Source organism: Monodelphis domestica, chromosome 7, assembly GCF_027887165.1.
Source record: "Monodelphis domestica isolate mMonDom1 chromosome 7, mMonDom1.pri, whole genome shotgun sequence".
Lineage (NCBI taxonomy): Eukaryota > Metazoa > Chordata > Mammalia > Didelphimorphia > Didelphidae > Monodelphis > Monodelphis domestica.
Genome location: NC_077233.1, coordinates 83,784,043 through 83,811,965, shown reverse-complemented (window position 1 = coordinate 83,811,965; position 27,923 = coordinate 83,784,043). Strand labels below are relative to the sequence as shown.

Sequence of the window (27,923 nt, the reverse complement as noted above, 5' to 3'; positions counted from 1 at the left end):
TTGTACAAATAAAACTAATATAGCCAAAATTAGAAGGAAAGCAGTTAAGATGGAAAAAAATTATAGACTAAATGACTTCTGCTGATCATTAGAACTCAGAGATTCTAATGTTCCTTTTCAGCCTGATTTTCTCCTATTACCCCATATATACTCTATACTCTAACAAAGCTAAGCTATTGACTGTCCTCTGAATAATTCCAGCACTTTCCCACTTCCTACCTACTTTTGTGTATGTTATTTTCTAGGCCCATAGCATCCTCATTTCATCTTTTTTTATTGGTATCAACTCATCAACTCATCAACTTTAAAGCACGGCTCCAATGTGTCATGCCCTCTCTCTCATGTCTCCAGCTGGAAGAATTTTTTTTCTACAACTAGTTTGATAGTACTTTATTCTTCTTTTACAAAACATTTTTGTATGTTGACCTGTGCACATATCTTGTCACTTATCAAAGACTATATGGTCTTTGAGATCAGAGACTAGACCTTTATTTTTATTTTTTTCCCATGGCCAGTACATTATAAATAATTGATATTTGTTGGATGTATTAAGGTATGATCATTTACTGAGGAAAATTAGGGTGTGACATGTACATTCATTTGTCTGGTCATCATTCCATAATGACTAAGTTCATTATCATTAGGTGTTATGATTGTCAGAAGATTTAAATTATCATGTGTAGATAATACTTTATACTTTCAGAGACCTTTCCTTTAAAAAGGTTTTCTCTGGATATAGGTAATCCCTCTAGGCTTCAGCTACATCCAGAATAAGCATCAAACAGGTATAATTATCATTTGATGTGAAACAGGAATTGGAGCCAGGGTCTTCCATAAATTTCATCTTGGAGCAAATTTACTATAATGAAGTTTCTGCCATTCAACTGTATTTGAAGATTTTAACTATGCTTTTGGGAGTTCTAAGGGGAAAAAATCCTTTTATAAGCTTTTCCTCATCCCACTACAGGCATAGTTAAAATCTGCAAATGCAAATGTGTGTATTTATCCTAAAGAGAATTCCACTGTTGAGATACCCAAAGGATATCTTCTAAGTAGTACTTTTACTAAAAAGAGCACTCGTAGAGGGAAGGGAGAAAATAAGTTAAATTTGATGGATTAGGTTGAGAATGAGAGATTAAGAAATCACAGTGGCAGGAGCTATACTGAAACCCAGGTTAACAAGGAGATGGCTTGGATAGGGGGTAGTATTTGACCTAAGACATGAAGAAAGAGATAAAGATGCCAAGAATCAAAGATGAAAGAAAGCTTTCCAGCCATTGTGGATAATCTAGGAAAAAAGGAAGGACTACAGGAACTGGAATCTCATAGATCAGCAAAAGCAAATAGACTAGTTCATCTGAATTCTAGTGTGGATAAAAGGAAACAATGTAATCTGGTCCCAGACACTTCCTCTCTGTGTGACCCCAATTGCCTAGTCCTTACCACTCTGGCCTTAGATGCAATACTTAGTATGAATTCTAAGACAAAGATAATGCTTTTTTAAAAAGGAGGAAGTAATTTAAGAACAATCTGGTAAAATAGATTGGAGTCAAACCACCAAAGATCTGAAATTTTAAACAGGACAATATTTTTCCAGATGACATAAAGTAGAAATGGCTATATAATTCACTATAGCATGGGGTTTAAATCCCAAGAGGTCTTTCCAGGTTGAGATAATCTGATAAAATAAAGGCTGATAGAAAAAAAAAAGCAAGGTCTTGTGCTTAGGTTCAAAAACAAAATCATACAAGTACATGATGAGAGACTTTCAGTTCACAAGGGAAATTTTTTTATTTTTAATTTTAATTTTATTCCCTCCAATTACTTGTAAAAATAATTTCCAATGGTTTTCAAAGAATATTGAGTCTCAAATTCTCCATCTCGTTCTCTCTCCCCTCTGTAACCCCCCACCTTGAGATGGTAACAAACTAATATAGATTTTACATGTGCAATCGTGTAAAATGTTAGAGAAAAAAAATCTTAAGAGTTTTAGTTGGCCACAAACCCAACATGAGTCAATAACCAGCTTCCAAAAAAGATAATGGGATCGTTCCATTCAGACATTTAAATTCATTCAGACAGAAAGTATCCAAATCAAAAGAGATCATAGTTGCACTCCTGAATCAGTGAAACCACATCTGATCTTGTTTTCATTCAGCTCTGTAAGTCCATATTTTAATAGATAAATGTCTATTAAAAGCAAATGGAAATGTGCTCTGCTCCATGTAAGAGACCTGAATACTTGAAAGATTTAAGTAAAGAATAATTTTACCTAGCAATATATTATACTGGTCTTTGATCACTTGGAAATTAATAATGTAGAAAAAGGATTAGGCTTTTCTTTTAGTGCAAGGGATAGGATTCCTCGATGCTAGAATGAGGATCATTGAAAAGATACTATAGAAGCACTGACTCCTGTTCAACATGAGAATTTCCTAATAATTATCTGAAAACACAACTTGTTAGCAAGTTCTTTTTCTCAGGGGGTTTTAAAGGCAGCACCAACAAAAAGAAAAAAAAGGGATGCTCTTAAGAGGTATAAAATGTGATCAAGAAATATAGAAAAGATGAAATAAATATAGTTGAGGTAATTGAATCTGGAATCATTCAATGCAGATTCAAAACTCAACTACAGAGTTAACAAGATGATTCTTAAGGTCTTCAACCACTAAATTTTATTGATGCAGCTTCATCCATCCCTCCATCCATCTATCTATCTATCTATCTATCTGTCTGTCTGTCTGTCTGTCTGTCTATCTATCTATCTATCTATCTATCTATCTATCTATCTATCTATCTGCCTTTGAGTCACATCTTAATGTGTTTTTTGCTTTGTTACACCATTATCTTGAGTACTTCCATTTCCTCTCTTCCTACTCAACCTTTCTTATTCATAATTACATACAATTGCTTAAAAGGCAGGTTATCCAGGATGTTTTATTAATAATTATGTTGCCACTCTACCTAATCAAGATTTGAATCTAAAAAGAAAGATTTTCTCCTATTCTTTCCAATTTCCAGTAAAAACATTGTATTTGTGTTAATAATGATATTGTAATTTAGTTTTCAAAAATGCTTTCATATACATCAGTGGTTCTTAAGCTTTTTGGTCTCAAGATCCCTTTAGACTCTTAAAAAATTATTGGAGAACCTAAAAACTTTCATTTATTTTCACTGTTTCTAACAATATTTTTGTTGTTTGACTCTTTGTGATCCCATTTGGGATTTTCTTGGCAAAGATACTGGAGAGGTTTACCATGTCCTTCTCCAATGGATTAAGCCAAATGTTAAGCAACTTTCCTAGGGCCACACAGCTAGTAAATGTCCTGACTTCAGACAAAGTATTCCAATCTACTCAGCTATCCAGGTGACATTGTTTCGTTGTCTTTTGGTGTGCCTGACCCTTTGTGATCCTATTTGGGGTTTTCTTGGCAAAGACACTGTAGTGGTTTGACATTTTCTTCTCTAGTCAATTTACAGATAAGGAAGATGAGCCAAACAGAGTCAAATGATATGCCTAGCATCACACAACTAATAAGTGTCTGAGACCAAATCTGAACTTGGGTCTTCCTGACACCAGGTCCACCATTATCTACATTGTGCTACCTAGCTGTCTATCAATATATAACCATACTAGAAATGTAAAAATTATACATTTAAAAACATTTATTTACTTATTCATTTGAAATAATAACAATAAACCAATCATATGTTAACTTGAGTGTGTGTGTGTGTGTGTGTGTGTGTGTGTGTGTGTGTGTGTGTGTGTGTGTATAAAGGGCTGAGGTACAGGGAAGCAAGGGATGATAGACGAGACAAACATTCCCAATGGATAGCCAACCAAGTTAGGAGAAGGGGAAAGAGTGTGGGCTCCTCCTAGGCTCAAAAAGGTTTTGTGTTTATTTGGGTTTTTTTTTTTCTTTGCTGGCTGGCTATCTCTGTGAGATCTTTACTCCTCAATGGAGAGGGTGACAGGGCTGCCATGCCCTTAATCCAAGTGAGATTCTGGACCTCAGCATCTTCCTTAACTATTGCATGTAAGAGACACAGAAGAGTGTTCACAGTGAAGGGGGAGAGAAGGGTGGGGGAAAGGTGTTGGACAACCCTTGAACCTTATTCTCATCTGAACTGATTCAAAGAAGGAATACTGGATATACTCATTGGGTACAGAAATCTGTCTTACCCTACAGAGAGCTAGGAGGAGAGGGACATAATAACATCTTCCTTTTTTGGCTTCCCACAGCTCAAAAAAGTCCATTTGCCAAACTGTTAAGTAACTCCTGGTCCAAAATCTTGCCCATAATGGTCTTTATGGGTAAGGCCTTTTTTCTTTTCTTTTTTTTTTACCTAAGTATTAGTTCCAAGGTAGAAGAGTGGTAAAGAATAGGGAACTGGGGTAAAATGACTTATAAGGGTCACATAACTGGGAAGTATCTGAGGCCATATTTGAACCCAGGATCTCTTCTCAGTAGGCTTGGCTCTGTATATACTGAGCCACCTAGATGCCCCTGGACAAGACTTTGGGTTATGCATCTAGGGATATATCTAGTAATGTCTTAGAGCAGTTTCCTAACTTAGCCAGTTTTCCTCTTCCTTCCTCTCATATTTGAAAATTGATGGTTTCAATGTTAGTGACACAATCACAGATGCTAATGACTTCTATGAGTTGATTACTATTCACATTTAATAATATTGTCTATCACTAAGTGGGTCAAACTAATTTTGCATTGTTTTACAGGATTACAACAGTCACCTGTGCATGGACATTAGATATATATAGTTTATATTTATAATTTAAAAAACAAACAAATGAAACCAAAGGAGATCATTGACCTCAACTCCTCAGTCCAGTTCATTTTGACATCTATTTACAAAATGGCTTGCTATTTTCTACAAAATTTATTGGGGCAAATCTTTTCACATTTAATTTTCATTCTGGGAGTTTCCTCACTGGTAAGAGGAAATCACCAAAGAAACTGGGTGTAGAACTGACCTGGTAAATGCTAACCTCCATAATTTCACATAAGCTTGGCAGGAAACCTCCCAGACAAATAAAACAATAGAAATTATTATCCAAATGGACCATGAAAACGAGCTAGGTCACTCCAGTTCGTCTATTTGGCATTCTATTAAAAAAAAAGTCACTATTTGGCTTTCCTCAACTCCTATATTTTAAAATTTGTTAGTGTCTATTTATATGGTTTCATCTGCCTAAGACTCTATATCCAATAAGACTAATGTGTAGAATAGCTGAATCGATGATTAAGGAGCAATTTCTTTTTTTTATTAGAAGTATTATGAAAATATTAAACATCCAATTCAACAAACATTTATTGCCCACTTACTTCCTATAAAGCACTGTGATAAGACAACAGCTCAGACTTCAATGAGTTGTGGAGCAGCATTTCTATGTCTAGACAAGAGCTCTATCTAGGATCCCTCTTTCCTGTCCTCCTTCAACCCTAGCCATTTCAAAAGCTTGTATCTAGAGTCAGAAAAACTATTGGCCTGAGTTCCATATCTTTACTTTTTACCCATGTTCATTTGGATGAGTCATTCAACCCCTGTGATCCTCCTACTCTTCAATTTTATATTACAATCTAAATGTCTGCAGCATAGAGCTATACTGTATTTCCAACTGGAAAGGAACTTGGAGATAATCTAGACTAGTTCATTTTAAAGTTGAAGAGTAGGAGGACCACAGGGGTTGAATGAATAATATAAAATAATATAAAATCTATATCTATATAATTCTATAACTCTGAATTCTCTCAATTAAAGTCTTACTCCATTGCCTTCTCATAGTAAGAGGATACTCTCAGTTCTCCAAAGCAGAGCCAAGATGGTGGCTTAGTAGCAGCAAAAGCTTAAACCACCCTGACAATCCTTCCAAGTCAGTCTTTTAAAACTGCCTCTAAGCGACAACCTCAAAAATAAACAACAAAAAGTAGTGAGGGGGTTCTAGGGGGCTCTCCCACTGAACTCAACTTGAAAGTTAGGCAGACTTGATTTTCAGGGGATTGGGGGGAACCAGAAGTACACTGCACAGAGTGCTGACCAACCTACTGTTCTAGGTTCTGTGACTGGTCATAGGCTAACTTTGGGATCCTGGGACATGGACTAAACCAGCAAAAGAACACTTCAGACCCAACCCTTGAAGTCCTGGGCCCTGGTATCAGCCCACAGTGAGATCTAGAAGCACATAGTGCTAAGTCCTTTCAAGCCTCCACAGCTGCACGGAAGACATAGCCCGAGGACAAAATCTACAAGCCAGAAGAGGAGACAGAATCAGTAAGCATCTTTTGGAATTCCCAGTTCACAGGCAAAAAAAAAAGGATGGGAAAATGAGCAAACAGCAGAAAAGACACTTAACCCTTGAAAATTTCCATGTGGGCAAAGAATAAAGAATAGACCATCAGAAGATGGTGAGATCCAGGCAACCACATGTAAAACATCAACAACAACAAAAACCCTGGGAATTGGTCTCAAGTTCTGAAAGAACTTTAAAAGGAATTCAAAAATCAAATAAGACACATTGAAGAAAAATGATAAAAAGAAATAAAAGTAATGCACCTAAGATTCTGCTAAGAGTACATGGAAAACAAAGTCTGAGAGTGTAAAATCTATGTCTTAAGGGGAGTCACTCTTCACTTTTTCTAAATTTATATCTGAGCAGAGACTAGTGACTTTTTCCTGAACTTCATGTCTTTAGACTCCCTTCCATTTGACCGCTTAAGCAGAGCCAGTATGGGTGGAAAAGTCCCCTTTCCTGAATAATGTTTTTTAAATGCATAAAATAAAATACATGTAATTAGAAAGGAAGTCAATTTTATTGAAATATAATTATCAAAATATTTTTAAACAAGTTCATGGATCTTCCAGGGTTAAGAACTCATTATCATAATAATATTTTTAATGAATAAAATAAAATACAATTAATGAAGTAAACCAATTTAAAAGAATTATTATCAAAATATTTTTCAATTCATTCATGGATCCCTAGGATAAGAACCTTTGCTAACTGGTCTCAACAAGCTGGAAAATTTTCTAGTATATAACTAGTGACAGACCACACAGCTGTTGTTTAGATTTACCCATCTTAAGTGTGAAGAAACTACCAGAAAATTGTCCAGCAGGAATTAGTAGGCAGTGCTGTACAGAATCTTAGAATTAGAGGCAGGAAGAAGGTCTGGGTTTGATTCTCCCAGGGGTTTGATTACCAGCTTATGAGGCTGTGTAGGCCCTTTAAGATCTCTGAACCTCTGTTTCCTTATCTGGAATATGAAAAAAATTGGTATCAATGACATACAAGATCCTTTCCACCTCTAAATCTATGATCCCATGAGTTGGATTTTTCAGCCATAATAATTTATGAAATGTGGAGAGGTTATGATCTGTATTCATGGAGAACATATAAATTTCCAAGTGTTACTCTGACTTCATCAGAGAACTGAAATCCTTGAAATGAGCTTGATACCACACTGCCAATATCATTGCCAATTACATTGATTCAAGAGAAATAAGACCCGTGAGTCTACAGAAGCTTTGGATACAACTCTCACATCCATTGAGACTTGAAACCATTGAGACGATGCATGAATAAAATGGCTGTCTTATGCTTTTAATTAGAAATAAAAATTAAACACAAAAATATCTCATGAATATAAAAAATAACTGAAGTAAGAACTGAAAACTCTTTTGCCCTTTAAATTATGACTCTATGACTTTAATTTACCAACCTGATATTATTTTGAACTACTCATTTTTCTCCTAACTCTTTGATTCTCTCCAACTTCCCCTACCCCAAAACCTTGTCTCTTTTTACTGTCACCTGAACAATGATGCTCTTTTGCATCTACACACTTTGATTCCTCACCTAGAATCCTTCCTTCTCCTCAACCCTGCCCACTCATGCCTATAGTAAATTCTACTTCTTTTTTGTATTCCAATTGGATCCCGACTCTACCTTTGATTGGGAAGTCAGCTCCACGCTACTTCTGACATCTTATACTGTTGTCTTGATCTTTACATTCTTTAAAGTTAGAAACTAGGTCTTATGATGATCTTTGTATCACTCACAGAAACCAAAGAACCTTAGACAAAGGAGGTATTTCTTTTGAGTTGAACCTGATTCAGGCCATTTCCCCAACTACTTTAGGTTAAATAGTAGAACAAAAAATGTATCAATCATTTGACAGATACTAAAAGACTTACTTAGCTATAGAATGAGAATAGGCTTTGAGTATACCTTGAGTTGATTTGTATAAGAGAAGCTCATTTGCCTGCACTGATCATCATGAGTATCCATACCTGCCTCTGAGTGGTTCTAGAAGTTCTCAAGGTTGCTTTACATTCATATAATTGGGGAGCGATGTCAACAGTTAAAACTTTTAGTCCTTTGATTTAACAAAGTCTCGTAGAATGTCTAAATACCTTTTAGGGGAAAACTAGACTAACTTGTAAGGAGGGAAGATGGTCCTACCACAACATCTAATGAATGTATGTTTTGATTGAATGATTAATCTCAAGGAATTGTGCTTCTGGTGCCTGACTATTTGTGGACCCATAAAGAGAGAAAAATAATCCCATGCTCTCAGAAAAGATTTGAGGATGGCTTTTTTCTCTCTACTTTGAAAATGGCACTCCCCATGTATGACTGTCCATTGGAGGATTTGAGTCTTCTTTGTAATATGTTTAATTAGGCTCATTACAAAATAAATGTTTACCTTCCTCAGCCAGCTGGATTTTCTAACATTAAATGTGTGTAAAGAAAAAAATATCCTTTGAGACGGTACCTCTTCTTTTGGCTCAATGTGAATTACATTCTGGGCAGTGACATCTTATCCACTCCCAGACATCTGCTAAAGTGAGTCAGACCCACACCAAACTACATCCTCATAGGTCTGCTTCTGCTGTGGGGATATAGGCCAAGTCATGAAATTATTCAAATGTGAACCTCTCTTTACAAAACCCTAAAGAAAGAAACCCCAATTAGAATCCATCTCTTCTTAAAGCAAGGTTGTTGAACTTTAAGAGAATACCCTGGACACTGAGAATCCCCAGACCAAACTGACCTCTTTCTTCATGTATAAAACATAGGGGGAGGAAGAACTGGAATGTTGTGGAAAATCTGTACATTAAAATATTTCTTTTATTTTTTTTTCTCTTACAGCTTGGGGCAAATGCTCTGCTTTTTGTCAGTGTAAATTTGTATGGGGTCTTTGTGAGGATTTTGACAGAAAGGGCTCAGAGGAAGGCTTTCCTACAGGCCAGGAACTGCATAGAGGACAGGCTGAGGCTGGAAGATGAAAATGAAAAACAGGTCAGTTTCCAATCAGTCTTGGTTTCTCATCTTTTTCTTTTCCCTTCGTGACACTGCATGTGTGCACTGAGTGCTCAAATAAAAAGGACACGTATCCTTAACTTTGACATGTTCAGTTGAATTTGATCTCAGGGCTTTTATGGTCAAGATTCACTTATACTCTGAAACAGAATGAATTAAATGATGTAATTAATCTATTTTTTTGTTTTTCTAACATTTACAATGGCTAAAGTGTATATATTCATTTCAGATTTATAAATTCATTTATTGGGGTCTGGACATGTAACTTAATTGTGTAAGAACTGCCAGTGTAGAAGTGGTCTCCATCCATATAGATGGGCCAACTTCTCTACACCTTATAGTCTTGTAGTTTTCTAGGACATGGAAAAGTTTAGTGACCTGCCTAATTATTATGGACTTGAATTCTTATCTTCTTAATGTCATGTCATGGCTAGCCTTCTACTATGCTATATATTAACTAATTTGAACTTATTATTTTGGTTAAATATATTAGATATCAAGTTCAAAATATAAGAGAACTTTATAAGAATGAAATTAATTCCAAATAAGACCTACAACACAAGCAGTATGGTTGAATCTTTATTCTAAAGATTAAAGGTTATCCTTTTTAAAAAAAGTCTAGGGAAGAGTTAAAATTTGGAAGATTCTTGACATTGTGACACTCAAATTCATTTGCATCATTTATTAGGTAAAAAAGAAAAGGGAGAATCAAGATGTCAAACATTCTTATATTTGATGAGTTTGAAAAAGGATAAGGCAGTCCTGTTAGTCAACAGAGATGCACATAAGAAGCCAAAGGCAAGAGTGTTTTAAGAGAATCACTTCTAAATAAAAGCTTATTGTTTCCAAAAGTGTGGCTAGACTCCAACTATCCATTTCTGACATGAAGAAAGATATAACTAGTTTAGAGGAAAGCTTCCTAGCCAGCTTTAAAAAAGAGATTATTGCTTATTTTCCTGGAAATAAAATAGGCCAAATCTATTTCTAAGTAATGTACAGTTTCTCTTTATGATGATTGGATATGTTTAACTGTAAAGAAAAAAAGGCATAAAGCCTTCTTACATGTGAAAGTATAAATGATGCATATTTTAGAGCTTTGATTTTAGTAGTTCATGTCTAAATAATAAATTAACAGCCTTGACCCAAATTCTCATTCAGCACTTATTTATATTTCATTGTTTTCATCTCATTAATTTCTCCTAGATTTCAACAGTGATGTGTGTTTTGTTAGGTAGGGAGGAAAATGGAATGTGAAATATTATAAATATATTCTGTATTTTGGGGTTTCATTTAATTTGAGTAAAATTCTAGAATTAAAAAGAAAGTACATTGTGTGCTTATTGCTTTTGTGATACTTGACCATTCCAAAAATTTAGGATTGTACAGAATATTAGTAGATTGCTTATTTCTTCCCTTTCTTCTTTCCCTTCTTATATTTCTGTTGCCCTTTCATTTTCTTTCACTTTCACCCTTTGCCTCTCTCTTTTTTGGCCTCTCTTCCCATTTATCATCTTGGCTCTATATAAGGCATATGAGGGCTAAAGCTCAGGATATTTGACAGAGTCAAGTTGTTAATTCCATATCACAGGTATTTTCTGGGGAAATGACAAACCATAACTTTTTGAGCTCTCAGAAGGCAGTTCATGTATTCATTTTTAATTTACCAAAGCTGAATAGGAGGAAAATAATTTGAGAAAATTATTTTTGTGTCTGTAGCAATTCAGTTGCTAGAAGTGGGATGAGGGGACAGGACTTTGAGCAAGTGCTGAACAGAAGAGCAAGGCTGAGTGGCCTGTGTATGGGAGAGCTCAATTAATATATAGTCAAGGGAAAAGAATGGATTATTCTTGCTAGCTTATTGTTAAGTTCGTTTGCTCTTAAGTTGGAGACTATATACAAGTACTGTGAGTACTTTCTAAATTTTAGTGTCCTTCTACAAACTTCGATTTGCTCTACCTTAGTTAGGTCTCACTTCAGAATGTCTCCCTTCCTTTGCATTTCTTCTACTTCTTCTCTGGTCTTCTATATACTACAATTTAGTCTTACTAAATGATTGGCCCTGTTTATATTAACATAAATATTTATAGTGTTATATAAGTCGATTGAGACAAAATAAATAATTCAATGCATTGATTTGTATATCCTTTTGTATCTTAAAACAAAACCTTTCTTATGCAATATGTCCTTTTCTACATTCTCTACAATTTATCATTGAGTTTATTAGATTTTGTCAAATATTATTTAACTTTTGTAGAATATACTTTTGAGGTGGCTATTCCATCTCCTTCTCATAGGATGAATTAGTTTCCTTGAACATGGCTATTTTACCTTCTCAAGCCTTTAGGGATAGGTTGAGGTGGCTTGTTTAGTGCTATTTAGTTTTTGAGTCCCCATTGGCATACTTTCCATTATGATTGTAGGCTGATCATTAATTAATTATTCATTAGCTTTTAAAAAGTTCTAACAGTATGGTCCATTAGCACAAAATGTCTCTACCCCCATCAAAACAAATCAAAAAGAGTTTGTGACACACTGTTTCCTTGTTCATTCTTTAAAAACCCAGATTTGAAAACACAATGAAAGAGAACAGTGAAAAATGAAAACATAAACATGTGCATGACCATAGATGTTACAAAATGGAATCATCAAAATTATTATCTGGCCCAAAACATTACCATAACATTGTATATCATGAATATCAACCTAAATTCATACAGTAAAACTATATGAAGTTCCTCCTCCTTGTTTGGGATGCTTGTATCTCTAGTTTTCTTCCCATGGTTGATCTATATCCTGTAGGAGGCCATCTCTTCTCCAAAGTCAGGAAAAAAATATTATCTTCCCATTTTATTGAGTGGTTAGAAAGAAGATACTTTGAGATTCTTGCTGTATTCTGTTGTTATTATATGGGGTACATTTATTTGGGGTATATTTTAGATATTTAGCTCTTTATATACCAAACTGCTGATATTTATCTGTTTTTGTCATCTAGAAAAAAAATTAGGGTTTGTTCTTCATGCCATTGGCAAGGTTAGAAAATGAAATCTCTGCAGTTATGGTGGGTTGGACTCCTTTACTCCCTATTTCTAGACTCAGCTAAAATAATTAGCAAAAGGACATTTGAAGTCATCTCACTGTGTGTCTCCAGGATGTTATTTGTTTATCAGTTTGTTTTTAGACTGGATTACTGCACTGAGAAAACAACAGAGCATCCTTCTGTTAGTTTGCTTATATTTGAAGAGTTTATTTTCTTTGCTTTTCTGTAGGAATGAATATTAGGTCCAAAGATCCAGCAGCCAGAGGTGCTTGTGAAGCATGAAAAATTCATGGCCATAGTGCATTGGGGACATTTTTTCTCACTCTGACTGATTCTCTACTAGTTTTTCTTTGTTGTTTTCTTTTTCTTTTAAGGACTCATACAAGAATAAAGGGGTATTATGTTATTACTAATTCTATGAAGTCTATTCCCCAATTAAGCAAATTAGCTTGAGAGAATACTATCAGAGATTTCAAAAGTTACATCACCCCACAATTTACTCCATATTTACTCCTACCCACGAAACCACTACATTTAAAAGCTGAGAGGGAGAGTTGTAGTGGTTGTGTGAGGTAATAGATATGCTTGTTTCATAATTTTTTTTTAAAAGTAAGCAATGGAAATTTTACTTGAGATCCCAGAATGAAACCTTGTGATACCATGCTAGCATTTTTTTCTTTGAAGGATACATAAGATTAGTTTAATCAATAATACAACATTTCTTTCTTCACTTCATAATAATGATAAAAAGGTTTGGGGAGTTAGAGGTAGGCTGTCAGCAGAGAGGTATGATTTCTTAACTCCATGTATTTCATTACCCAGTGGATTGCCTTGTGAGAATGCCCTTAAAACTTTATTGAACTGACTACCTCTGCAGGAAGAGGCTTTTCCAAGGTACCCCACCTCAGAGGATCCAGAAGTACTTAGAGCCAGCACCAGACCTGTGTTATAAATTACAATAATGTAATTGTGATAGATTGCTAACTAATGTTAGTGACAGACACTATAAATATACAAAATGGTGTATTAAAATGTGTAAGCAGAGTGCTTCCAAAATAATCTTAGCATCTAGTTGAGCCCCTTAATTTTACAGACTACGAAAATGAGGTGGAGAGAGAGGCAGTAATTGCTCATCTATTAAGTGTCAGTTGTGACTCAAATTTAGGTCTACCATGCCCTCCATTATCTAACAACAAGAATATTAGCATTACAGTGTTTTAAGGTTTATAAATAACTAATCTTATCTTCACAGCAGTCCTAGGAGGTAGGTGCTATTTTTATCCCCATTTTAGAGATGAGGAAACTGAGATAGAGAGAGTTTAAATGACTTGCTCACAGATATACAACTAGTAAGTGTCAGCCTGAATTTGTACTCAGGTCTTCCTGACTGTAGGTTCACTGAATTATCTGAAGCCTCTTCCTCTACTTCTCTCTTTTTTTTTATTCCTTCTTTCCTCTTGCATTTTGTCCCTTTCATTTTTACTCATTTCTCCCTGAACCTTGCCTCTCAGCTCTGTCTTTTCCTTTCTAACACTCATTGTTTGATCTGAAAAGGAATTCTATTAAATTATGCTAAAATACTATACAGAATGATTGAAGCAAAATGGGACTCCAGTCAGAGAAGGAAAACAAATGAAATATGTCTAGTTGCTATATTTACTAGAAGCTGGTAAGGACAAATAAAATATATTTATTTCCCCTGATTTTTTTCAAGGAAGAAAGAAAAATTCAGGTAAGGAAATGCCATTAGGGAGGTAGTTGGGAGTAGGAGTAAGATTTAAAGTTATTTGGCAACCTTATGGTTGTCTTCCATGTATCATTATTCCCATTTTCACTGGAGACAATTAAGGATCAGAAGAGTTAAATGACGCCTTCCGAGTCATAATGAGCATTAAAGGTCAAGCTTAATCTTGGGTCATTCCTCAAAACTAATACTCTTTATTCTCCCCATCCTGTTTTTGAGTTTTCTTATGTGCCACCATCTAGATTTCTGTTAGAGCACAGGAGAATCTTAGAAAGCTCTGTTATCAAGGAGATATTCTTCTCCATCTGTCCTACTTAATGATTGATCTCATAAGGAATATCTTAAAGTGACAGATACACATGGTGTTTGTTGATGGAAGCCTCTGCTGACTCTCTTGTCAATTAGGGCATGAAGAAATAAATACATTTTAAAATGACTGGTTCTTTTCAAACAATTCTTAGATATAAGGGGTGACTGTCTGAGAATGGATAGGGGAGAGATAAGAGACGAACAATTAAGAGATATAAAACCAAAAGGTATTAGTAAAATCTCATTTTTTAAAAGTCATAATTCTTTTGGATCATCCCAGCATAGTGGACAATTAAATGAATTTTTGAGTCAAAAGACCTTTAATTTAGGGATAATTCAAACCTGAATATGAATTAATTACTTTACCTCTTCAGGGTCTCATTTCCTCCTCTGTAGAACTAAAGACTTGGGATAAATAATATCAAAGTTTGCTTCCAAAATCCTATGATTTTTGAAGCTTGATGTTGACAAAATATTTCAAGTTGCTGAGAAAACTAGAGAGAAAGCATTAGGCTCTTCATCAAAAGAAATATGAAGCATATGCATGTTTACCCTGGAAAAATATTTTAGATTCTCATTCTAAGTGCTTGAAACATGGACGATGCCTCCAAATGGAGTTTGCAGAAGGTTTACAATTCTTAAAATAGTATAAACATTTATTAATCCCCAGCTGTGCATGGGTACTGCTAGGTGCTTGGGGAGATTAAAACAAAGTTTATAAAAGATACGGGTCATTGACAATTTAATGTTTAAAATTAAATCATGAGGCTGCTAGTAGCTTTAGTAGCTTTATTACATCAAAGTAGTGATAGAAAAGAGAGGGAAATTTGGGAAAGAGGGAAAGAGTTGATTAACTGACATGCCATCAGATGGATTGAAGCTGACCATCTGCAGGGGCTCCTTCAGGTTCCAAACTCCAGCCAGAATAGCATGAGAGAAAGAGAGCAGTGCATTGATCTTGTCTTATAAGCAGTTGTCTTCACCTACTAGCTCTTCTATGTCACATCTCAGGAACTAATCATAGTTCCTCAATTTGCCTGGTACCACCCAGGGAGACAGTGCCTGTGGGACCAGTTTCCTTTCTCATTGGTTTCAACTTCCTCTCTCTGAGGGTCTCTCTACCTCTGTACATCTCAATGGTAAAAGACCTCCAGGTCACTGATTGATGACGTCAAATAAAGTGACATAAAGGGGAGGGAAATTCCTTTCCCACAACAGGATCATAGATTTAGAAGTGGAAGTAACCTTAGAGGCAGTCTAGTCCAGTCTTACATGTTATTGTCAAAAAAAAAAAAAGACTCAGCAATGTCAAATGAATTGCCCAAGGCTGAATAAGTAAGAAATGATAAAATCAGGTTATGTAAATACCTACACTGTGTTTCACTGTTCCACAATGAGGAAGGAGAGGAATGGTTTAGATTCACATTACATCTAAGAAATGAAAGTTTATTGTAATAATAGCATGAGGAAAGAGATGCATTTGTTCTGTTCTATTTAGCAAATAGTATTTGTTAAGTACTTACAATGTGCAAGGTACTGTACTAGATAGTTGGGATATATTGGCAAAAATAGTACAGTACTTGCCCTCTAGGAACTAACATCCTGCATGCATATCTCTGTTGTTTAAAAAAAATTACTCTGGGATATTCTTTGGGTTATTATTATATTTTGCTGTGGTTATTAAAGTAACACTTTTCATTAGTGCATAGAGCAGTGGGCATGGAATCATCATCATCATCATCATCAATTATCATTATAGCTAGCATTTATAGAGTACCTACTATGTGTCAGTCACTGTGCTAAGTGCTTTACAAATCAGACTTGAGACATTCACTAGCTGTGTGATTCTTGGAAAGTCCCTTAGCCTCCTTCTTGCCTCTGTATACTCAGTCATAACCAGGGGTTATCCTCCACATCTTATCTCTCATATAACTGGACCTACCTCCCAGGAATATTGTGAAGATCAAATGAGATAAAATTTGTGAAGCACTTAGTGCCTGGCATATTGTAAATGCTTATTTCTTTTTGCCTTCCTTTCCCTTGCCAGCCAGCATGTCCATAAGTCTTTATTTCTTGCCTTCTTTGGGACTAGCCTGAAGTTAGGTATGATTCCTGCCTTTGGAGAACTTACAATGGAAGACTGCTATATGAGGAGGAAGACTCTTACCAGCTAGGAAGACTAGTTTCTTATGGGGACACCAGTCTCTATATCCCTAAACTGCTTCACTCACATAGATTATCATAGAATTATAGTATTAGAAAAATCCTATCAAATCATCTTTTATAATCTCTTGCCCAGTGTGTGAATCAATTTCTTCTTAACAATTATAACTTTTTACATTTCAAAACTATTTATCTGGGTCTCAAATCATAGGAACTTCCATGTTGGAAAAGATCACTTTGTCCAATCTGTATCAGATCTAGAATCTCTCTTCTATGACAATTCTGACAACGGGGCATCTAGATTGTGACATATCACATAGGCACCAACCTGCTTTAACTTTTCATAGTACACCTGAAAAAACTACATTTGACTTATACTCATCAATATATGCAATCATTCTTTGCTAATCAGAAGTGTGTGATTATTTATTCAACAATCCAAATATCATCCTCTCTAGGAACAAACCCTGATCCTGACTTCCAAAAGTTCAAGGAAGCTATGTCTTTTACTGGTTCTTATGACAAGGTTTCTTCTCTGTCCAGTTGGAGGTTCTGAGATGGAATTCTGGTATTTCTCTGTTTGGCAGTGCTGATCTTGATGGAATGCAAGATGCTTTATTATCCTCATTTAGGGGGCTGGTCTGGTGACTACTCAGAGGCAGGGTGTCGGCCAGAGTGTCAGGTGGATTTTTATAATTTTGACCAATGGTGTTTACATGTTCTGATTGGTGGTTAAATATCTAAGTTTATGATGAAAGGAAGCAGTCAGTCAAAGTCTTAGTTTACCAATATCATTAGCAGATTTTAAAAAATCTGTTATTTACCAGATTTGGGGAGTACACATCAGTTGTTTATAAGCACAGATCTTTGCCAAACTATATACAAGTGCTTATCTTATTACAGAAAAAAAAAAAACCCAACCTTACATAATAACTATTTAGTCCTAAAGTAGAGGCTTTAAACAAAACAAGTTTCCTTGAGTTTGGTTAACATACTTCTTCCTTTTTCACCTGTCCTTAAAAATCTCAAATGAGGAGCAGTCTCCTACTTCCCCAAACAGTTCATTCCGCTTTGATATAACACTAATTGTTAGTGTATTTTTCCTCACATCAACCCCAACTCTGCTTCTTTGCATGATAAGTTATTCTTAGTTCTGTCTCTGGGGCCAAACTGAATAAATCTTATTCCTCTACTTCTCAGCCCTTGAAATAGTTGAAGACAGCAATTTTGCTCCCACCAAATTTTCATTTTTTCCAGGCAAATTTTTGCCATATGATACAAAAAAATAGTGCTGTCTGAAGGCCGTTCCTTCTACTGACCACCCTTTTTTGAATGGTCTTCAGTTTATCACTGCCTTTTCTAAAATGTGATGCTTATCTCTTAATGCTGTACATCAGATGGAATTTGGTGTCTTTACCTTAAGGTCCATTATACAGTCTGAATCTGCTAGCCTGAGATTCCCTTCAGGGTAGATTCCCACAGGAATAGAGAACAAGTACAAGCTTTGGGGTCTCCAACTTACAAACTATTCCTAAAACTTGGGGTTCATCAGATCTTACTAGGTTATAAGTTTGGGGTTTCTAGATTTCATGTTGACACAGGCAAAGATTGAATCAATGACATTCTCTTTGTTATTTAGGATAGAAAATCAGTGTAAGGTAGTAGATGGAGAGCTCACAAGGAAGCAAGCTGGAATGGAGCCCACCCTCTGATAGGTACTGCTTTGGGGGTCCTGTACACTCTAGTTAGCACTCTGGATGTTGTCTTTTTTTATTTGGTTAATTTCAAACATTATTTCTTGGTTACAAAAATCATATTCTATTCCTCCCTCCCTCCCCCCCTGCCCTACCTATTGCCGATGCACAATTCCACTGGGTATTACATGTGTTCTTGATCAGAACCTATTTCCATGCTGTTGATGTTTGCATTAGGATGTTCCTTTAGGATCTATATCCCCAATCATATCCCCCTCGACCCATATAATCAAGCAGTTATTTTTCTTCAGTGTTTTTACTCCCACAGCTTTTCCTCTGAATGTGGACAGTGTTCCTTCTCGTAGATCCCTCTGGGTTGTTCAGGATCACTGCATTGTCACTAATGGAGAAATCCATTACATTTGATTGTACCACAGTGTATCAGTCTCTGTGTACAATGTTCTTCTGGTTCTGCTCCTCTCACTCTGCATCACTTCCTGGAGGTCATTCCAGTTCACATGGAATTCCTCCAGTTCATTATTCCTTTCAGCACAATAGTATTCCATCAACAACAGATACCATAATTTGTTCAGCCATTCCCCAATGGAAGGGCATCCTCTCATTTTCCAATTTTATGCCACCACAAAGAGCGCAGTTTTGAATATTCTTGTATGTGTATTTTTCCTTATTATCTCTTTAGGGTACAAGTCCAGCAGTGCTATGGCTGGATCAAAGGACAGACAGTCTTTTAGTGCCCTTTGGGCATAGTTCCAAATTGCTCTCCAGAATGATTGGATCAATGCACAACTCCACCAGCAATGAATTAATGTCCCTACTTTGCCACATCCCCTCCAGCATTCATTACTTTCTTTTGCTGTCATGTTAGCCAATCTTCTAGGTGTGAGGTGATACCTCAGAGTTGTTTTGATTTTTATCTCTCTAATTATAAGAGATTTAGAACACTTTATCATGTGCTTATTAATAGTTTTGATTTCTTTAAATGAAAATTGCCTGTTCATGTCCCTTGCCCATATATCAATTGGAGAATGGCTTGTTTTTTTGTACAATTGCTTTAGCTCTTTGTAAATTTTAGTAATTAGACCTTTGTCAGAGGTTTTTGTTATGAAGATTGTTTCCCAATTTATTACTTCCCTTATAATTTTGGTTATGTTGGTTTTGTTTGTGTAAGTTTTTTTTTAATTTTATGTAATCAAAATTATTTATTTTACATTTTGTAACTTTTTCTAAGTCTTGCTTGGTTTTAAAAGCTTTCCTTTTCCAAAGGTCTGACATATATACTATTCTGTGTTCACATAATTTACTTATAGTTTCCTTCTTTATGTTCAATTCATTCACCCATTCTGAGTTTATCTTGGTGCAGGGTGGGTGATGTTTATCCAAACCTAATCTCTCTGATACTGTCTTCCAATTTTCCCAGCAGTTTTTATCAAATAGTGGATTTTTGTCCCAAAAACTGGGATCTTTGGGCTTGTCACAGACTGTCTTGCTGAGGTCACTTACACCAAGTCTACTCCCCTGATCCTCCTTTCTGTCTCTTAGCCAATACCATATTGTTTTAATGCCCACTGCTTTGATAATATAGCTTGAGATCTTGTACTGCAAGGCCACCTTCCTTTGCATTTTTTCCCCTAATTTACCTGGATATACTTGATCTTTTGTTCTAACAAATTAACTTTGTTATGATTTTTTCTAATTCAGTAAAAAAGATTTTTGGTCTTTAGATGGGTATGTCACTAAATAAGTAAATAAATTTGGGTAAGATGGTCATTTTTATTATGTTAGCTTGTCCTACCCATTGTAAAGATTAAAATTTAGGGGCGACTGAGGCAGGTAGAAATTAGTTTCTCTCTGCAAGGAGTATTATATTTTTAGAGCTTTATTGAAGATTAAGGATTAAGGAAAATACAGAATAAGAAACACATGCCTAGGCCAGAGAGGCCTAGACAAGACCTCACCTACATTATGGAAAGAGCCACGTCTGCTCCAAAACGGAAGTCCAAAAAGACCACAAAAGCCTTTGCAATCAGGTTAAATCCCTTCTCAATCTCAGCCCACCTGAGAATTCCGTGAAATTACAAAGCATTTTGGGGAAGTGGAGCAAGGGCTTGTGGGGATTGAAGTCCAGAGTTCGAGTCTATTTTTACACCATAAACAGTTAATGTTTTTCCAATTGTTTAGATCTAGTTTTAATTGTGTGGAAAGTGTTTTGTAGTTGTGTTCATATAGTTCCTGTGTTTATCTCAGCAGATAGATTCCTAAGTATTTTATATTGTCTAAGGAGATTTTAAAGGGAATTTCTCTTTCTAATTCCTGCTGCTGTGATGTGTTGGAGATATATAGAAATGCTAATGACTTATGTGGGTTGATTTTTGTAAACTGCAACTTTGCTAAAGTTGTTGATTATTTCCACTAGCTTTTTAATTGATTCTCTAGGATTCTTTAAGTAGACCATCATATCATCTGCAAAGAGTGATAGTTTTGTCTCTTCATTGCCAATTTTAATACCCTCAATTCCTTTTTCTTCTCTAATTGCTACTGCTAGCATATTAACATGCTATGTTAAATAATAGAGGTGATAATGGGCATCCTTGTTTCACTTCTGATCTTATTGGGAATGCATGTAGTTTATCTATCCCCATTGCAGATGATGTTTGCTGATGGTTTTAGATATATACTATTTATTATTATTAGGAAAGACCCTTAAATTCCTATACTTTCTAGTGTTTTCAATAGGAATGGGTGTTGTATTTTGTGAAAGACTTTTTCGGCATCTATTGAGATTATCATGTGATTTTTTTGTTTGCTTGTTGATATGGTCAATTATGTGGATGGTTTTCCTAATATTGAACCAGCCTTGCATTCCTGGTATAAATCCCACCTGATCATAGTGAATAACCCTTGTGATGACTTGCTGGAGTCTTTTTGCTAGTATCCTATTTAAGATTTTTGCATCTATGTTCATTAAGGAGATTGGTATGTAGTTTTCTTTCTTTGTTTTTGACCTGCCTGTCTTTGGAATCAGTACCATATTTATGTCATAAAAGGAATTTGGTAGAACTCCCTCTTTGCTTATTATGTCAAATAGTTTTTATAGTATTGGGATTAGCTGTTCTTTGAATGTTTGATAGAACTCCCTTGTGAATCCATCAGGTCCTGGGGATTTCTTCTTACAGAGTTCTTTGATGACTTTTTCAATTTCTTTTTCTGATATGGGATTATTTAAGAATTTTATTTCTTCTTCTATTAACTGAGAAAGTTTATATTTCTTTAAATATTGATTCATATCACCTAGATTGGCAAATTTATTGCCATATAATTGCGCAAAATAGTTTTTAATGATTGCCTTAATTTCCTCTTCATTGGAGGTGATGACTGCCTTTTCATCTATGATATTGTTAATTTGGTTTTCTTCTTTACTTTTTTTTTATTAGATTGTCCAGTACTTTGTCTATTTTGTTTGTTTTTTCAAAATACCAGCTTATAGACTTATTTATTAGTTCAATAGTTCTTTCACTTTTAATGTTATTAATTTCTCCCTTAATTTTTAGGAACTCTAATTTAGTATTCTTCTGAGATTTTTAATTTGTTCGCTTTCAAGTTTTTTGATTTGCATGTCTAATTCATTGACCTCTGCCCTCCCTAATTTGTTTATATAAGAACTCAAGGATATAAATTTTCCCCTGAGTACCGCTTTGGCTTCATTCCATAGATTTTGAAAGAATGTTTCATCATTTTCATTTTCTTCAATGAAATTATTAATTTTTTCTATGACTTGTTCTCTAATGAACCGATTTTGGAGAATCATATTATTTAATTTCCAATTTATTTTTGATTTGGCTCTCCATGTACCCTTATTGATCATTATTTTTATTGTGTGTGATCTGGAAAGGTTGCATTTATTATTTCTGCTTTTCTGCATTTGTTTGCATGTTTTTATGACCTAGTACATGGTCAGTCTTTGTGAATGTACCATGTGCTGCTGAAAAGAAGGTGTTTTCCTTTTTGTCCCTATTTATTTTTCTCCATATACCTTTTAACTCTAATTTTTCTAATATTTCATTCACATCTTTTAACTCTTTCTTATTTATTTTTTGATTCGATTTATCTAAATTTGATAGTGGTAGGATGAGGTTTCCCACTAGTATAGTTTTGCCATCTATTTCCTCCCCCAATTCCACTAGTTTCTCCTTTAGAAATTTGGATGCTATACCATTTGGTGCAAACATGTTGATTACTGATATTTACTCATTTTCTTTACTCCCTTTTATAGTGTAAACCTCAAATTTCCTTAGACTTATAATTGTTGAAAATTTCACCATTGGGATATTTCATACTTGGAAAATTTCTTACTGATAGTCTATTGGAATGGGAACTCCATTGGCATGGGAGGTTCCTTCTCTTCCCTTCTTAAGATTACTTTAGGACAGAAACCCTTTGCTGAACAATGGAAAGGACTTTGACCTATGCTTAAGCATAGAACAGGAATTTCTTTGAGTCTTGATTGATTTTAGAATTGATACAATGGAGATACTTGGAATAAATCTCCACCCTATTCAGTCCTAACAGGATTGAGTAAGGGCTGCAGCCTAGATCAAAATTTAATTATTCCAATCTCTACCATACTCAAGTTAACAGGATTTAGAAAGGGCTGTAGCAAAGGAGTATAGATTTAATCATTTGAAAAATATGACCTTCAACAGACATGTGCAAAAGCCAGAAACCTCTGGGCGGTCCTGGGTTAAGCGAGAGCCTCCATTGACAGGGAAATTGATGAAGAGTGATTGGTAGATGTGAGGACTGAGGGGAGGCAACTTGGATGGTGTCCTTAAAGATAGGAGGGTCTGGAGACTCGGGAGGGAGGATTGAGTTTTTGGTCGGTGTGGTTCCTGGGCTCTGAGGAAGCTTGCTCTGAAGGAAGCTGAAGGTGGGGGCCTCTGAGACTGTTTCTCCATTTTGGACACGTGAGTGAAAGGGACTGATCTCCTTTCTTTGCCCCAGCTATCTAAGGGCTTGGGCCTTTTGGCCCAGCCTAAACAGAAGGGGTATTTAAGCCCTATTCCCTTCTCTCCCCTTTCTCTCTATATATATATCTCTAATTCCTTTCTTGCTCCTATTGTAATTAAACTCCAAAAAAGGCTGACGGCTGACTTGAGTTTTTCATTTAGGAATTACATAGCTGATTCCTTGGCGACCTTAAATTAATATATATCAGTCTTTTAAAGTGATTCCCTTGTAACAATAGGGATGTATTTACCTTCCCTATCCCTTTAAATCAGATCTGTTTTTACTTTGGCTTTGTCAAATATCATGATTGCAACTCCTTCCTTCTTTATATCAGTTGAGGCTCAAAAGGTTTTGCTCCAACCTTTAATTCTAACATTGTGAGTATCTACCCACCTCAGTTGTGTTTCTTGTAAACAACATATGATAAGATTTTGGATTCTAATCCACTCTCCTATTTGTTTTCATTTTTTGAGTGAGTTCATACCATTCGCGTTCAAAGTTATGATTGTCACTTGTGTATTCCCCAGCATTTTGATATCCTCTCCTAGTTGTGTCCTTTCTTCTTTTGCTATATCCTTTTAAACCAGTGGCTTAGTTTTAATCAATCCCCCTAATCCCCTCCCTTTATATGCTTCCCTTTCTGGCCCCTCCCTTTTTGTTCCCTTCTTGTTTTTTTAGGGTCTGTTAAGTTCCCTCCTCCCCCTCTTTCTATCCCTTTTTGTACTCCCTCCCCCCCCCACCTCCCTTAGTTTTCCCTTCTCACTTTCCCTGTAGTATAAGATAGAATTCAAGACTCCAGCAGATATAGATGCTCTTCCCTCTCTGAATTGATTTCACTGAGAGTAAGGTTTAAGTATTACCTAGTAGCACTCTCTTCCTCTCCTTCTTAGAAGATTATTCTTCCCCTCCCTTTCCCATGCGTATCTTCGTGTGATAAAAATTATCTTATTTATTTTATTTCTTCAAGTATCTCTTGGTGCCATCTTTGATTCCCCAGTCCCTTTTTCTTTTTTTGCATATCATCTTATAGCATTTAATACCCTAATCTCTTCCTGTAAATAATTCTTCTAATTACTATAATAGTGAATATAATTTTTGAGTTACAAATAACATTTTTCCCATATATTAATATATAAACACATATATGTATATATAATTTGATCCAATTATAGCCCTTGAAGAAGAAAGTTTGAATAAAAAAAATTTTTCCCCTTTCCCCTCTCTTTCTTATTTACCTTTTCATGTTTCTCTTGGTCTTTGGGTTTGGATATCAAACTTTCCACTTAGTTCTGGTCTTTTCTTTACAAATATGTGGAAATCTTCTATTTTGTTGAATGCCCATACTTTCCCCTTGAAATATATAGTCAGTTTTGATGGATAGGTGATCATTTGTTGAAGACCCAATGTTCCAAGTCTTGTGGTCCTTTAGTGTGGAAGCTGCCAGGTCTTATGTGATCCTGATTGGTACTCCTTGGTATCTGAATTGTCTATTTTTGGCTTCTTGTAGAATTTTCTCCTTAGCTTGAAAGCTCTTGAATTTGGCAATTCCATTCCTGGGAGTTGTCTTTTGAGGATTTAGTGTAGAGGGTGTTCTATGAACTCTTTCAATGTCAATTTTCCCCCTTGTTCAAGAACATCAGGGCAGTTTTCTTGAATAATGTCTTGTAGTATGATGTCAAGATTTCTGTTTATTTTGGGATTTTCAGGTAGACTAATGATTCTCAAATTGTCTCTCCTTCCTCTGTTTTCCTGATCTGTCATTGTTTAAGTGAGATATTTTGTGTTTTCTTCTATTTTACCAGTCTTTTGACTTTGCTTTATTAATTCTTGGTATTTTACAAGATCATTGTCTTCCAGTTCCCTAATTCTGATCTTTAAAGACCAGTTTTCCTTTTCAGTTTGGTCTATCCTGCTTTTCATGACTTCCAGCTATTTCTCCCATAGGGAGTTATTGTCCTTTAAACTGTTATTTTCTCTTTGAACTATTTCCCACTTTTCTTGCCAGGCTTCCATCTTTTTGATGAGCTCCAATTTAAAGTCTTCAAGAACTTTTGGACAATTTCTATTTTTTTTTAAGGTTTTGGGTTTATTTTAATTTCCACCTCTATTTCCTCTGTAGGCTGGGTTTTTCCTCCATAAAAATTTTCCAGGGTCAACCCCCTCTTCTTGTTTTTTGTTTGTTTGTTTGTTTGTTTGTTTTTCTAATGGACGGAGGTTGTTGCTCCTGGGCACAATTTGCCATCACTGTGGAGGTTTTTCCTTCACTTTTTAGTCAGAAATCTGAGTGAGATGGGCGGGCTCTCTGTGTCTGGAGTTAAAGAGCAATGATTTTGCCTGAGGCAAGCTCTCAAATCTGTAAGGCTTCTGCTGTTTGCTGCCCTTCTCTGTGCTATCTTCCTGAGAGCATCCATGGTCTGAGCTCTTTAGCCTGTTGGGGTTCAGGTGTAGCTGCTCTCAGGGATAGGTCTCTAGTGGTCTTAGTCAGCTCCCAAGGACGTAGAGGTGCCTCTTACTCACTCCAGAGGTGCTTCTCACTCACTTTCTGATTCTGGTGTGCTGGCTCTGACTCTGGATCAGTAGGTGAGGTGGGGGAGGGTAGATCAGCTCACATTTGGGTGTGAGCTTTTTCACCCCCTTATAGTGTGGAAATGCCCAAATCCCATGTACTTTCAATGTTGTGCCCTACTGTAGAGTCCCTTCATTCTTATAAGTTTGGGTTTTTTGGTCTTTTGAGGTAGTCTATATCAGTGGGTGCTGAGGAGAGGACAAGTCCTGAGTCTAGACTGTCTCCATGTTTACCCAGAAGTCTCTCTGTTTGTTCTTTCTGACCATAAGCTGCTGAAAAGGTGCTGACCTATATAGATAGAGGGAGTTTCCACCTCAAAGGGCATCCTATACCAATAAAATCACAGGTCCAGTCACTATGCCTTGTTTGGGACACTAATCCTCTTTTCCTGTGTAAGAGGGAGTGCTCTTAAAGTTAAGGTCTTTAGAAGCTACAAAATGGAAACATTAAACTGTAAAGTGACAAGTCTTCAGATGAAAATTAGATTTTTCCCTACCTAAGAGAGGGTAGGAGGTTTGAATTGCTCAGTTGTTTATTAATAGGTCAGTGAGAGATGAACTTGCCTCCAGGGCATAAATTAAATTCATACTTATTCCCCTGGGCACTCATTACATAAGATTCCCAAAGGAGAAGGGCCTTTGACCTAAGAAGACTTGGTGTAATAGGAAAGGCCAGCTAAAGCTAAAAGAGCTCTGCAGCATTTCAGTCAAAAAGTCCAGGGTTGGGGATAGCTGTGTGGCTCAGTGAATTGAGAGTCAGACCCAGAGATGGGAGGTCCTGGGTTCAAATATGACTTCAGACACTTTCTAACTGTGTGACCCTTGGCAAGTCACTTAACCCCCATTGCCTAGCCCTTATAGCCCTTCTGCCTTATAACCAATACTTGGTTCTAAGACAGAAGGGTAAGGGTTTATTAAAAAAAAAAAAGCCCAGGGTAATATTTGAGCTGAAGGAAGCAAAGTACCATCAGCTAAATGTTGAATCTGAAAACAATTTTACTTGCCCATTGATGAGCGAACCCAGGAGCACAGTCATGCAACCAGAATTTATTAAGCACCAACTATGTGCCAGGCATTGTGCTTAGTGCTGGGGATACAAAGAAAAGGGTAAAAGAGAACACTCTCTCAGAGAGCTCCAGACTATGTGCCCTGAGAAGATCTCAGTGGCAGAGCAGCTTTCTCAGTCCTCTATGGCAACCAGTCAGTGTCCAGCAGGAACAGAGTCTACCTGGCCAAGTCTACCAGCAGGTGAGGTACAGGAGGAGCTGAATCCACTGAGTGACTTGTTTGATCCCAAATCTAAGAGGAAACCCCAAATTCTAGAGGGGCAAGACTAGCTCCGCCACCACCAATCCCATAGCAACACTGGTCAAGTACCAGCATGAGGATCCTCCAGAGAGAGAAAAGATTTAGGATCCCTGTAGTTGGAGGTATGAGTTAGATAGAATGCTGGACCTAGAATCAGAAAGGCCTCAGACTAGTCATACTAGCTGTGTGACCCTAGACAAATCACTTAACCTTGTTTGCCTCAGTTTACTCATCTGTAAAATGAGCTAGAGAAGGAAATGGCCAACCATTCCAGTATCTTTGCCAAGAAGACCCCAAATGGAGTCACAAAGTGAGACATGACTGAATAATGACTAAAGACCCATAGTTAGAGCTGTGACTTTACTTGGCCAGGTACTTTCTTACCTCTTTGCCAGTGGACTTTTAAATTCACGCATACTCTTCTTAGTCATAGACTCTAGGTATGTTCTTGGTGGGAGAGATGCTTTATACGTTCTGTTCTTGCTTTCATCTAAATAAATACCTTTGCTAAAGAACTGAAGAAATCCAGGCAGCTAAGATACACAGTGGATAGAAAGCCATACATGGAGACTGGAAGTGCTGGGTGCAAATGAGACCTCAGACATTTCCTAGTTGTGTATGACCCTGGGTAAGTCACTTAACCCCAATTTCTGAGTCCTTTTTGCTCTTCTGCCTTGGAACTGATGTAATTATAAGAAAGAAGGTAAGGGTTTTTTTTTTTTAATTAATTTAATT

The 27,923-nt window shown here is 36.1% G+C and overlaps 1 protein-coding gene across 2 annotated transcripts in view; it reads left to right on the top strand.

Moving 5' to 3' along the window:
- ADCY1 (adenylate cyclase 1) overlaps nucleotides 1-27,923 on the top strand; it is a 367,557-nt gene that overhangs the window by 105,365 nt on the left and 234,269 nt on the right. The window contains exon 2 of one of the 2 annotated variants that reach the window (XM_056804875.1): nucleotides 9,173-9,322. The exons of the other annotated variant lie outside the window; for it this stretch is intronic. Coding sequence (XP_056660853.1) covers nucleotides 9,173-9,322 — 150 coding nt within the window. The remainder of the gene's footprint in view (nucleotides 1-9,172; nucleotides 9,323-27,923) is intronic. 2 annotated transcript variants of the gene reach the window in all.